General features: G+C 35.9%; 1 protein-coding gene across 1 annotated transcript; it reads right to left on the reverse strand.

Annotated features, from left to right (window-relative positions):
- Positions 1-1,863: 1,863 nt before the first annotated feature.
- Positions 1,864-13,898, reverse strand: LOC109034940 (nucleolar MIF4G domain-containing protein 1). Its single transcript, XM_019048375.2, has 11 exons — positions 13,210-13,898; positions 11,030-11,793; positions 10,176-10,331; positions 8,531-8,693; positions 7,272-7,393; positions 6,019-6,212; positions 4,790-4,965; positions 4,375-4,562; positions 3,871-4,035; positions 2,571-2,702; positions 1,864-2,270 (listed from the first exon to the last, which is right to left on the reverse strand). Exons 1-11 carry the CDS (start codon positions 13,655-13,657, stop codon positions 1,980-1,982), a joined length of 2,799 nt encoding a protein of 932 aa, XP_018903920.2. The 5' UTR covers positions 13,658-13,898; the 3' UTR covers positions 1,864-1,979.
- Between the last annotated feature and the right edge of the window lie 858 nt (positions 13,899-14,756).

Raw genomic sequence — 14,756 nt, forward strand, 5'->3', positions numbered from 1 at the left:
CCCTGATAACGAGCTTTACAATAATCAAACGAGCAGGAGCCAGGATATCACTTTAGCTTACGTCCGCAATCTTGGATTTTGGATTTTTCTGACTTTGACCAAAATTCGAGTTTCCGTCATCAAATACCGCAATAAATCAAGTTTCACAAAACCTAACGAACGGGAGCCAAGATAGCATCGTGAGCTTCGTCCGCGAACTAAAATTTTGAAAACTTAACTTAAAACAAATGCTATCCAAATTCTAAGCTCAGATTCGGATTCCTCGTTAAAAATTGATGAAATTCCATGTATCATACGCTAGCATAGCGTAATGGAAAAAGGCATTAACGATGGCGTGCTGATTCTAATATATCAGTCCAACTTGGCAACATGGGTAAGCACTGAGTAGGTCAGCTGATGAGTAAGAAGAATATTTCTCTTCTCGGAAATTCTGCGGCGAAACCGAATGCTTAGCGCCGGCGCCCGGGCGGATTCGGCGAAGCTGGCGGCAAGGCGGCATTTAGATAAGAGGGTTGAATTCCCTCATGATAAATTCTTCTTCCTCCTCAGCTGACTTCTTGACCCATATTGGACTGATATGTTAGAATCATTTCCTTCATGCTATGCTGACGTATGATACATGAAATGGCATCGATTTTTCACGAGGAATCCGAATCTGAGCCTTGATTTTGGATATCTTGCGTTTTAATTTATTTAAAACTAGCGCAACCGTCCAATTGATAAGTTGCTCTCAGCCTGACACACAGGGAAGTGGAAATTCGACGGCAAAGGCGGATCCATACACCTCGAATTGGGGGGGGGGGGGGGGGGGGGAGTCCGAGGGCCTCTCCAGAAAATTGCTGAATATTTGAAGTTTTTAAAATGCAGTTTAAGTTCCTTTCGTCATGAATAATTACCAAATGTAATCGTCTTTCCTACGTTCCTTCTTTCTTTCCCTCTTCTCTATTACCCCCTCCTTTTTTCTACCGAACGGGGGGGGGGGGGCGTATGCTCCCTGCGCCCTCCCCCCCTTGATCCACCTATGTTAGACGGTCGTCCAAGGTAATAACATGTCGAGGAACGTTGACTTCGCGAGTTTGAATAATTGCGCTAGACACAGTGCGGTTAGAAACGCATATTAGCGCCTGCGAGATCGCAGGAATACTTTACGCATTGCGTCAAACCGTGCGGTCAGCGCGGAATGCTTCTCTAGAGCTCCTCTAAAAACTCCGGTTGCTGAGAGGAAGAAATAGACGACTATCCTTCATCTTACTCTACGAATGAAGGACCTCCCATCAATAGTAACTCTAAAAGAAACAAATTTATGGAATCAAAGTAACACCTCAGCCAGGAAACCTAGTCTTGCTCACCTAGCAGAGATATGAACAAGGAATTTGTGGTACAAATCCTCCCTAAAACTTCATCTCTGAAGGAGGGTATAAGGGTAGGCCTTCTGGTAGAGAACATCCTAAAAGTGCTACCTCCAGGAAACTTTGAGATTTTCATCCCACTGAATGCAATGAGAACATATTTTAACTTACATAAAGAGGGGAAAAACATGCTGGATAGTGTTTTCTTGTAAACTTTCTGATACATAAAATAATTGTAGGGCAAATCGACATCTGAACCTTCTGGATTTAAACTTCTCTGATTGAAAGAGTCCAATACACAAGAATAAGAACAATTTGTCCTGAACTGAGTGGAAATAACAATTTCTCATGGTGCCTTAGCCCTGTGGAATATTTTTGGAACAATTTTACAAGGTAAACCGACTGCAGGTTATCTATTTTTTGAAGTTGCCATTGGGAGGAGCTTCAACTAAAATTTCGTCCTTAATTCTCAGCCTATGAAAATTTTCCGAAAAAGATACTTTCACGAAAGCTATAAACTTAAAAATATTTTTTTATTTACACTTTACAAAAACAAAAACGCCTGATGTCATAAAACTTAGATTTAGAAGCTGAACACAAGAGAATCCTATTTGTACATATGATATTCTACTAGCCAAAGGGATCTGTTGATCCGATTAATGCTTTTTCCGCAATGGGGATTCGGCGCTTGAGGAGATCCAATTTATTTTCCGATACATCTGGTAACTTAGACGCGTTTTTAAGAAGGAAATGATGGAAGAAGAGCCGCAAACTTTCACGGAAAAGCTTCAGCTTTGGAGCTTTCGAAACCCGAACGAAAACATCGGTAACCTTATCATCCGAGTCTGCCAATAGAATAATAGATAGAAGCTGCCGCAAAAACTTTAACCCTGCCTCATCCAAGTCGGTAAAATGCAGCACCTGTGACACAAAGCAAGCGAATAATTTTAAAAAACTTTTCCTGCCCAACAAGAAAAAAAATCTAATTCATTGTAAAAATTTTCCTCAAAGTTTCTCATTATTTTATCCCTGAGTTTTTCGGATAGATGATCTTACGCTCGGGAAAAATTGGAACAACTTGCCAGAAAAATTTCAATCAGTATCGCAGCGCACTCGTATGACAGTTGATGGTCAGTTTCAACTCACTTGGTAAAATTTTGACTACTTTTCTTCACAATATCAGATTTACTGAAACAAAAATAGTATCTGCGATGCTCTTACCTTCAGAATGGAGATAGGCACAGCTTTTGCTAGGAACAGATGCGCTAAAAACTTGGCAAAATTGCTGATCTGAACAGAAGACATGGAGCTCAAATCTTTAAACTTGTCCCACGAAGTATACTGGATGTTCAGCTGAAAAAATTAAGAAGAGGTGATAAAACTACTAACTGTATTTAACACACTAAATTTGAGAGAGGAATATTTTTAAAAAAAAGTACGCATGTGTTGCCTTCTCCAACTGAATATTTCTTCCAATTATTTAAAAAACTGAGCTTCTCTGTTTTGTAATTGGGTAAAACTAGTTCTACATTGGAAAAATTTGAAGCAAATGGGTGGATCACTTCTGCTGTATCTCGTGACAATGTGCTGATGATTTTCAAGACTCCATTCGATGAAAAAAGTTCTTCCATTAAAAATGGACAGAGATCTAGATTTTTTCTTCTTTTTTTTACTTATACTACGCACTTAACATAATTTTGTCAATTTTGGACCATGAAAATTATCTTGCTGTTAGTTGATAGCTTTAGTTCATTGACTGGTTTTTTTTGTGATCTCTAATAAGTAGTAAAATCCCTGTCAGGGATTGCAAGAAAGAACCAGTCAATAACATGCTATCGAATAAAAAAAAAAAAAACCTGTCATGAACTATTCGTGACAGAATTCAAATCGACAGTTTTTGTTTGATCTTTTAAAAGAAACAAAAACTGAGCCTTTATCTAGCTTATTTTAAGCACTCAGCCGATAGAAAGCGTTTACTGATTTCAACCTGGCTATAGAATTCTAGTATACTTAGTGACAATGTTATCAAATGGGGCACCGGCTCATTCGGATCTCACTGGATAGGGGCCTCACATGTTTAGAATAGATTTGTGTGTGATACCTTTCGTTAATGCTTCTGATATCGAATAACAGAGGAGAATAATCTTTTTTCTATAATTTATTGGTTTAACGGTAGGGTAGTTTTCTCAAAATTGACCTTTGAAATTTTCATTGAGGCCAATTCTTTTCTCATTGATGCTTATCTTTTTAGGTGCACTTAAAACTGCACCTACATAGAAAATATTGTTAGAGTAATGTTGTCAAAGCAAAAATTAATATGTCTCATATCAGCTGAATTCTTTTTAGATTTTTTCACAACCTTCGGTGCACCATCAGTAAATAAAATTTATTTTTCACTTTAAACACATACTGACAGCTGAGCGCTTCTTTAATGCGAATATATTAGAACTTTCCTGCTTGTTTTGTGTTGTTACAGATGCTTTTTATCGGCCTATGTGTATTTTAGAATTGAGTTATTTACCTGATACTTCCGATCAGCCTCACAAAAATGTTGAGCTAGGTAGGCATAGTACAAGTTAAATTGCTTTTCTTGCAATAAACAATGAACAACAACACGCAAAATCTCCTGTTCCTGCGATCCTTTTAGACCAAGGTGAAGCAATTTCTCAAAAGCGTCCAAGTAGTCCTAAAAACAAAAAATTTAAAGACAGATATGTATTGGATAAAGTTTAAAAAAAGTTAAATCAATGACATTTAGAAAATCGAGCCAAAATTTCTCCTTCCTTTTTCTCAGATTGATTCCTTGTGGCACTGTTTCCGCATTATTTTTGAGAATAGCTTTACTTAACTATTGTTAGGATTTCATTTCAACACAATTGGAATCGAGACATGGTTTTTCAATGAAAGTTTAAAAAAGTCTCTGACTGGCTTTATTTTGATGGCATACGAATATTACACTTGTCTTGTGAATGAAATCTTTGAAATACTGAAGAGTGAGTTGAAAAAGTGAGAAAAACAAAAGTACCTCAGCGGTCATCAGGATACAAAATATGTTTCGCCTAGTGTCAGTGTTCATTCGCTGTTTCCTAGCCAATTGTAAAATCTCACTGCTGAATTGTGGCTCAATATTTGTTTTAGTAGACTTGCCAGGATGTTGAGGTAAGGCACCTGTCCATGCAGATCCTACAATCCACCATCGACCTCTTTGGTCAGCTGCAAAAAAAGAGAAAAAAATTGATTATAGTAGAAAAAAAATCAATAAGTATTAAGATGTTCATTCAGACTTGGCAATCACATACATTGTTTCTTTAATTTGAATTCTAGCAATCTTTGCCTTTGGTTGAGCACTACACTTAGACCAAATACAGAAAATTAAAATAAATTTCATTTTACAAGCAAGTTTGACTTTACTAGCAATTCGGAATAGAAGTTAAGCTTACCATTTCTCAAGTCATCCAAGGTGATTTTTAGTTCCGAGATATATTTGCCAGCTCGAATTATATTTTTGACTAACTTCTTCAATCTTTCTGAAGTAGTGGTATCATAACCTGGAATCTTGGCAAAATTATTGTTTTTCACAGCAAGCAAGATTTCAATCATGAATTTTACACGAGATCTGTAACAGAAAAGGACATTCTCATAAAAAAATACGCTTCCCGTCATAAATATGGGACAGACTGAATTGAATAGAGAGGAATAAAACCACATTATGGAGGAGAATGAGTTAAGGGTGGTTTTAAGCTCAACTAAGCGTACATTTTCTCCGGTCCAAACTTCAAAGTAGATAAAAGTTATTTTGCATTTGAAAATAGATAGTGAAATTTATTATTAAAATTGAGTTTTGCAGAGGAATACAACTTCAAGTCTCTTTAACCTTTTCTCTTTTTTTACTCCAAGTAAATTTAACTTGGTCCATCCCACTGAGCTCAGTCTACTGGTATTGGATTTTAAATTATAACTGATTTTCAAGTGTAAGGCTAGTTATAATTTTGAGCGAGTCACTTAAATACCAGTTCCAAAATTTTAGATATTCCTTGAATTTCTGCCCTTCATCTTTCTTTTTCTCGACAAAAACATTTTATGAATAACTGCAAACTTGGCAATATTTTTAGAAACACTGCGATTTTTGATACAGAGCTGATGAAGGAGGGGAAATAAAAATATGGAATACATATTGAAAAATTATAAGTGCGGAATATTTTACCAATTTGTCTATTTTTACTCTGCGCCTGTTGTAAGTTTCTGCTTTTGCTCTGAAAAAGTTCTTTAGATTTTGAGTAATTTTTTACAAAAATTGTCAGAATGCTTTCTATTATTATTGAATGATGTTTCAAAAAAAATAGCTATATTTTGCAGAGGATTGAAAATAAATGCATGCATCATTATTGCCTCCAAGTCAAACAAAAGTCTTGAACATAGACTGTTGAGTATTTTTAAGATGGAAAAAATTGATAAAGTACAGACGTTAAAATTGATAAGTACAGACGTTTTTGCAACAATTAACTTCAGAAAAGAAAACAAATTTTGCACTCATTTTAAGAATTAGGGCACTTGAATTTGTACTTAGGTAATTTGTAATTAGTACGTAGGAAAAAACGAATTACGTTAATGAAAGGAGGTTGAGTTAAAAAAAAAAAAAAAAAAAAAAAAAAAAAAAAAAAATACAAACCCTTCAGCTAGCTTAGTTTCTTTGTTGGCTCGAAGTTGTATTTTCACAATTAACTGTTTCAAAGCACCAGGGTCATCTTTCCGCAAATTAAATCCCACTGACTTCAAAACAATTAAAATCAGATCAATATCCTTTTCGCTAAAGTTATCACAGAATTGATTGACCATATCATAAAGTAAACAGGCATTGAAAATCTGGAAAAAAAGGACAGAAGTTTCATTATAATAACCTGCTTCCACATTGATGGCTAAATGCAGAAAATGCGTGTTTCAATTACGATGTGTAAAAATCTTCAATTAAGTTTAATTTTCTTGAAAGAAAACTAATCAATAAGTTTGCTTGCAATTTTGTGTGATTTTGCTAGAAAGAGAGAAGAAAATTCACAAAAAATGTTAGTACAAGCCGCTGGTTAGTTTCCCTTTAAAAAAAAAAAAATTAGCAAAGACTTACAATGTTAATTTGAGCTAGGCATTTTTCCACTTCAGCTATTGATATGCAGAGTTACATTGGTATTATATGCTTCTCAAAATCTTCAAATATATGAAAATGCAACGAATGAGAGTAAGCTCTGATACGATTATGACTTTAAAAGTAGAGAATTATTTTTGGGGCGGACTAATTTGTATCCATAAGCTCACTGAATGAACCAGTCTTCAGAGAAGAGAAGCTGAATCGTCATTACTGAATGGACATAGATAAATCAAGAAATCCAACTTTCTGTTAAAGCTGGATTGACAAGTTTCTGACAGAATTACTGGATGGCCCATAGAAACAAGCAAGAGTCTGAGATTTTGACCCAATGCTGGGAGAATTATCCACACTTTCAATTTTATCAGGGTTGCTGAAGAATTCAAAAGAAAAAAAATTCTCGATTCCCCTGAAAAATTTTGGTAAAGTTTCCTGATATTTGAAGATTAGCAGAATGATTAAGAGAAATAAAAACTGCCACTTCCAAACCCAAAAATGCAACATTTGCATATCAGACACACCCTGAAAAGCGAATGATGGTGGTTACACAATTTTCCTCTAACATTTTTTGTTTTTCCTTGACTTTTCCCGATTTTCTGACTATGGCGGCCTTTTTTTTTTTTGGCCCCAGAAAATATTTACAAGTTCGATACATCTACAACTTGCGCCAGAATTTTCTGTCACATAAAATATGAAAATCGATGGGTATGAGTATGGTAATGGTTTGAAGAAATTATGTTTTTGGTTTGTTTCAAAAGTATCTTAGTCAAATTTATTGATCTTACCTTAAAAGTATACATATGAGCTAGAAGGTAAAGTAAATTATCTAGTTTCTTATCTTCAATTATCAAATCATCTTTATAATAGCTGTCAAATTTCTTGATCAATTCTTGCATGAAGTAGGCACCTAAATCGTAAAGAACAGATAAGAAAAAATAAATTAATACTTTTCTCACGTTTAAATAAAATGTGCAAGAATGTGAAATTTTGCGAAAAAATTATATAATCAAACTTTCAGGAGCAAAATTTAAGACGTAAATATTGGACAGGGTTTTAGAAAGGACTGAAGGAAAACCCAAATCGTTTTAAATTGGTTTTTGAAAGTCTGATGGGGTTTGAATATTAATAGACCTAAATAAGATGAAAAGATTGATAATAGGGAAATGTAGACTCTTTCAATTTTTGATTAACCCTTTCAATACCAGGTCTAGAATAAGGTGAGGCCCACACATCCCATAATCCAGACTAGAAAAGAGAGCGGCACCTAACGAGTACTTCAAGTCCCAAGACCAATGCAATAACATGCTTACACTTTGTCATAAACATGTTAGATTTGTAGTTCATATCCACACCAAAAGACAACATACATTAAAAGAATAATGAGCAATTTAATCAGCCAAAAAATGTGGCCGATTACAACTTCACCCAGGGAAAGGCTGATAAGGAAAAAAAGAAAAGAAGAAAATGAAAAATGAGGACATCCCAGAATTTAAAATTTCATTTTCAAAATTAAAAGAAAAAAAAACAAGGAAAATGAAACATTGATTTGCTAGTGCTGTGAGAAAAAGACTGAAATTAAAAGTAAACTCATCACAGCATGCAAAATATGTCAGATTAAGTATCTTGTCTGGTGCATTGAAAGGGATGATTAAGTGTTAGTTTTTCTATCAAAATTCCATATTGACGGTGAAACTAAAAAATTCATATGGCAGGAGCAATGCCTCAAAATTTTCGCCTCTATTTTATTGTTTGTAAGGAGACCAATCTAACAGCATGGCTTGAAATTTTCAAAGAAGATTCCTAACGCAGAAAAAAAAATCAGCCAAGTTTTAAAGAATGATGTTCAGTAGTTTCCTATGTAACAAAATAAAGTATGACAGGAAGTTTGCAACGCTGCAAACCGAAAGACGCATTATTGTAGTTTCACCATCTATATGTAAAACTATAATTTGAATGTAACTTAAGACTGAGATAATCTAATCTTTCATTTGGAGGGAAAAAAAGTTCTGTTAGGTACTAGACTGATGCATTTGATGGTCCTTACCGACTTCAGTGCCTACATTGGCATGAAGAATTGCAATCAACATGGCATGCTCTAAAATAAGTTTCTCTGGCGTAAGGGTTTCCGCAACAATTGCTTCCTCAAAGAGTTTAAATAACATCTCATTCGTAGAATTTCTGCTGTGGGACATGTAAATATCTTCCACCTGAAAATCAATAGAAAATTCATCATTATTTGGACAGGAAGTAAAAATTCAAGGGTTAACATAAAAATTAAGCACTGAGTCTTTGAAGTTTTGTAATCCATGAGGTAACTCACAAACCATTGCAAAAAGATATTCATTGCATGAAATTTTTAGGGGCAGATCAACGTTGAGGTGTTTCTAAACATTTTCAATATTATACATTTCTTAAAAGGGGGATTTCATGCCTTTTTCTACATGATACTGAGAAAAATCACTGAGGTAGGTATCTAACAAAATCTGAATGAGACTGCTTCATCAAACATAAAATAATTTGTTGAGTTTCATGCCATGTTTATGTTGACATCCAGCATTAAACACATGACTGTCGGCAGGATCAACATGATGAAGTCAGATAGAAATTCAGAGGGGCATTTTATGGCAGTATTTAAGCGCTCCGCTAATCTCCAAGTAATTCACATTTGTATTGGCAGGCATCTACATAGAAAAAATACAGAAGGCGGAAGCGAGGGAGGGATGTGCATTTCCACACCACAGCAGACCTCACTCTCATTGGCTGATCAGACGATGTACATTTCTACATCTCCACTGATTCTATTGGTGACTGCCTCGCCACCACTTTCTGTATTTTCTCTATGAGGCTTCCGGACCATAAGATGAAGCATTTAGATGTAGTGCTTCAAATTCACTGAACACTCTGCACTTATAAATCAGAATTTAGAGGCTAAAAATAAAGAACGCAAACCCAATGTAGTCTAAAAATTGATGCTATTTGTAACTTGATAATGGACCACTAGATAAGGTACGAATTTCAGCATTCTGATACATGTTTCTTAACCAAAATTTTACGTAAAACACGATGCTCACAACGAAAATTACCGAAATTAACTCCTTACGAAGATATCTAATGATTCTTAATGCGTGAATTCAAACCACCCGCTCATGAAAACTCAATGCTCTACGTGATTCACATCGCGCGCTAAACGTTATCATGACAGTCTCTGCGATATAAAAATCTGGCAACCTCAATCTTGACGCTTTGGCTCAGTTATAGCAAATTGCTAATAGTTTGAACAACACATGATGGGAAATGAACATTGCTCGATTGAGAAGCTTGCTGAAACCGTTGTAGTGGGCGATTTGACTCACGTAGAGTTTTGAGTTTCTTGTGAGCGGGCAGTTCAAATTCCTCGTAACCAATGTGAAATAAAAACGTTAATATCTTCGTTAGGAGTTGGTTTCCGTAATTTTCGTTGTGTGAATCGTTTTCTACGCTAAATTCTGGTTAAGAAACATGTATCAGATCGCTTAAATTCGTACCTTGTCTAATGGTCCATTGTTGAAGTTATGCATCTTGCAAAGTTTCTGCCTACATTGTTACAAATCATCACCATGCCTCTAGAAAGTTTTGAATAAATTCTGCAAATTAGACTTGCCTTTTTGTAGAATAGAGTCCCTTTGAGAGAACCTTTAAAATTGACTTACTTGTTTAGATATAGAAGGCATATTCCCTTCTGCAAGTCGATTGATGAGACCTTTCATTAGCTTTCTGAGTCGCATCATTTCAGCTGCTTTATTTTCGTCAACTTCTTCAAGTTTTTCCCTCATGGCAGGAGGTACATATTTCCCTGAGGTTTTCTCCTGAAAAAATTGAGTACATACAATATAGTAAAACCACTGACTAAATTTCCTATATAAAAATGGCTGACCGAGAGAATTTTGGCTGTTTGGATTCATTCTTAAGTATTGAAAAATTTTCATTGTTTTTAATCATAAATGATTTATTCAGACTTTTACCAATTTTTCGTATTTTTATTTATTTCATTTTTCTAAGGTTGAAAAATATTATGTCAATGCTTCAAAATAGTTGGTATCTATATTTTTCTCCAGTTTTCATTTTTATCGATAAATATTACCAAAGTTAGTTAGTTTTTATCCTCTATGGTAAAACTTATTTTACACTTTATACTGCAATCTCTCTGGCACTTTGGTGACAGCAATACCTGAAAGAAGATTCCAACAAGAGTTAAAAATTCAGAGTGTCAATTAAGGGAGAAAATTAGTTTATGATTTAATAACTAAGGCATTTGAAGGCCAGTGAATTGATGAAATTTATTAAATCTATTTACAGCTTCCAACAAACCTTTCACTTTTCGCATTATGCACCCACCTCAAGAATTTAATTCAGTTTAGTCAGAAAATGTTCGACATTTGCTTTTAAGGAGATCGCAACCACAGCTGAAAATATTATATGTGTAAACAGAGCTAGCAATGAAAATAATCAAGTGAACTTTGAAAAAAACTTTTAAATATCTGAGAGAAAGGGCAAATAAACCTACCTGGATGATATTCCCTTTTTTGTCTCTTAGCCTGCCATAAATATCTTCCCACTGTCCATCAGGGAGCTCTAATGCCTTATTTTTTGGTGCTTTCTGGATTTCAGTTTCACTCTCTTCATCACTGAAATCGTAACGACTATCATCTGCAGCGATATCATCACTGTTGCTGCTATCGTTTTGTTCGAATTCCTCTTCCATGTTTCCATCTTCATCTTTGTCTACAATATCACTGCCACTCTCGCTACCACTTTGCAGTTCAAACTCTCCTTCCATGTCTCCGACTTCATCTTCATTTGCGACATCACTGCCATTACCGCTACCACTTTGGAGCTCAAATTCTTCTTCCATGTCTGGGATGTCACTATTAGACTCAATATCTTCTTCTCCATCATTGAAGCTCATTTCCATGCTATCTTCTAGATCAGAGATATCGTTGGCTTCGCCGACATCACTCCCATCGCCAATATCACTACCGAATTCAACCTCCCTATCAGCCTCCATTTCATCCGCATCTTCATTCATCTCCTCACTTTTTTTATAGTCACCTTTTTTGGCGGATTTTTCGGGTACCAATTTGCTAATTTTTGGTTTTTTACTACTCCTTTCTTCAGGTGCTTCATCATCATCATCACTTTTACGTTTATTCTTTGTTTTATCATTTTTAAATTTTTCTTTTTCTCTTTCCGCCATTTCTTCGATATCATTTTCAAGTACGTTTGGAGGCAGGTTTTTAGTGTAGTCCAGATCACATATTTCTAAAAGGTCTGGAGAGAAAGCTAAGGAGATTCACTTTAAAAATCAACTATAAAGGCTTCAAAATCTTACATCAGCTATTCAAACACTATTGATACATTAAAGGATACGCTAGTTTGAGAAGTACTCAACAAGCCATATATTCTCTTTCTCTCTCCCTAGTCTTCCATAGCATGAGATATTGAGAGGTGCAGGGCCGGATTTGCTTGTAGGGCACTGGAGCCCAGGCCGCAATTTTGCAATTGGAGCAAATTTTGGCGATGGCCAAATCTCAAAATTGGAATTTTCTTCTTTCCTAGTGTAACCACTTCATTTTGTATTTTTCAATTGTGTACTTCATTTTGTAGAGGAAGGGAGGGGGGCTATTGTTGACTTAAGAGAGGCAAAGTACCGCCAGCCCAGTGCCCCAGGGGCCTGAAAACCTAAATCTGGCCCTGAAGAGATGGGAAAGTTTGAATCAGGAAAAATTTCTCCAAGAAGATAAAATTGGCTCTTACCATTTAAATACCTAGGTTAAACTGTAAGAGTTGAGGACCCTAAATGCTACTCTAAATGACTAGAGCTCGTGCATCGTATGTTGAGACAAACGTCAATCTCCGATTAGCTCTGAATTCGCACCACTCAACAGGTTAATACATGTAGTCAGGTGGCACCATTAGTGAATGGTCACCTAAGCAATACTTAGAAGTTTGTCTCAACATATACGAGCTCTAGGCTAAATGCTGAAATATAAATTTTCATTCAAGTTTAGAGCCTGTCATTCAACACATGTCGTTAAAAAAATTAGAACCTGTTTTTCTACCTCCATTGTAAAATTTGAAGCCTTTAGGCCGAGTCTATTGATAAATTTGAAATTTGCATTTTTTATTTATTCATTAAGTAAGCTTAATCACATCACACACCTTAATGATAAGATGAATTGAATTATTCTGCCAATTGGACGTATTTCTATCAAACAGACCCATGTGCAGGTGAGAAATATGGGGTGTGCTCGCTAGTTCTCTGACCATAAGAGTGAATGAGAATAATAAAGCGCCAGTGACGTCAGCGGCAATGATAAAGCCGCGGCGCGAGGGGGAGATCGTCGTCGGGGCGCTTTAACTCATGAGCTCTGTCCACAACGCTCTCGTCCAATCCTCGCGGCTCATGAATCCCGCATTCTGTTGGCACATAGTTCTGTTTGATAGAATGTAATATCCCGCTTTTCGATCTTTCCAAGAGGAATCACGCCCTCTTTTACATTGTTTCTTATGCAGATTTCTAGAGCACACCCTATATTTCTCACCTGCTCATAGTTCTGCTTGATAGAAATACGTCCAATTTATCATAAGGGGTATGAAACTAAAAAATACCATGAAAATAGAGCTATCTGTAAGTACCTTACTTTAAGAGGACTGAACTGTAAGAAAAATTAGTAAAAAGGATACAATCCAATCCATCTTCCTTGAATGCCTTGGGGATGCTCTTCTGTTTCTTCTTGTTCAATTTCAATAACTTTTCTAACTGTCGAATATTTCGATCTTCTTCATCGTTGGCTTGCATAAGTTGTTTCCTTCTTGCGAGTGCCATATCTTTCTCCAGCTGTGCACGCGACTGCTTCTCTCTGGAGCGTAGATCATCTTGAATTTCAGACGAGTTCTTGAACCTGACACTTTTCTTGCTAGGATCTGAGGTGGGTTTCTTAAGGATTGATTTGACTGAATTTTTGCTCTTTTTTGGTGATGGCGAGGTTTCAGCAACTTGCTTGGAAGACTTCTTGGATTTCTTCTCCTTCCGCAGTGCCTTTCGTCGTTCTTTGCGTGACACTACTTTAATCTCAAACTTTTTGGGTTTCTTTTTAAACTTTTTGCCTTTAAAAGATTTAGGGGCATTCATTGTGAAGTTAAATCTGATGCATGAGGCACACTTGTTGCAATAGAGTTCTTGAGTTAAGGTATAAAATTACCTTCTTTTGGGATGACAGCTATTGTCCAGGGGTAAAAATCACAAATTAAGTAAAAAAGATAAGAATAAAATGATTTATCATAGTAGAAAATACGGGGAGAAGTAATGCAATAAAAGTACAAATGTATTCAAATTCAGCACATGGTCTAAGAACATAAACATAACCTCACTTAATGATTATGATTGTTTTTCTTGTTCATTGTTCCGTTTGTTTGATTGGTCTAGGGCGGTTCATTCCATTTATTCCGTGTTGAACCAAAATAAGCGGGAATTTCAAATAATTCCAAATTCGCTTGTTTTCAGTAGCGGTGTTGTCAGTTTTACAAATTCCGGATATCCTGCTTGCCAAATCGTTTCCGTTTCCGGTATAACAGTGTTGTCAATTTTACTCACCGAGTGTTCGTAAATTTGTCAACATTGCTTTACCGGAAACGGAAACGAATTGGTAAACAGGATATCCGGAGTTATTTGAAATTCCCGCTTATTTTGGTTCAACTCGGAATAAATGAAATGAACCGCTCTGGACCAATCAAAACGTCTGGTTCAGAATTTGCGGTTAAGATTCCTTTTGTTCGAAAAGTGGAATAACTGGGAAAATGTAGCAATTTGAACCAACATACTCAATTTGGCATTATTATTGTTTACGTTCTGGGCTGCAACCTTGTGCACCGCTTGTAAGCAGGAAATATGAATTACTTTAGGAGTCAGCAAACTCAGGCTGTTGATAGCTATAGTTAGTTTAAAACACATCGACGGTGAAACTACCAGACCACATACCTCGTTTGCAGTGTTTAAAAATCTCCGCTCTCAATTTATTCTTTTCAATGAAAACAAATCAACATCATTTCTTGAGATTTTCCGAGAGTATCCTTTGCACAGGAAAGAGAAAACACGGAAGTTTTCCAGAATTGATGTTAAGCAGTTTTCCATTACAAAAATTAAGTATGACAGGCAACGTCGCAAACCGAGGTACCTGGTCAAGTAGTTTCACCGTTGATATCCATGGCACTCACCCGAAGCTTCTTCAATT

This window comes from Bemisia tabaci, chromosome 8 (assembly GCF_918797505.1).
Source record: "Bemisia tabaci chromosome 8, PGI_BMITA_v3".
NCBI lineage: Eukaryota > Metazoa > Arthropoda > Insecta > Hemiptera > Aleyrodidae > Bemisia > Bemisia tabaci.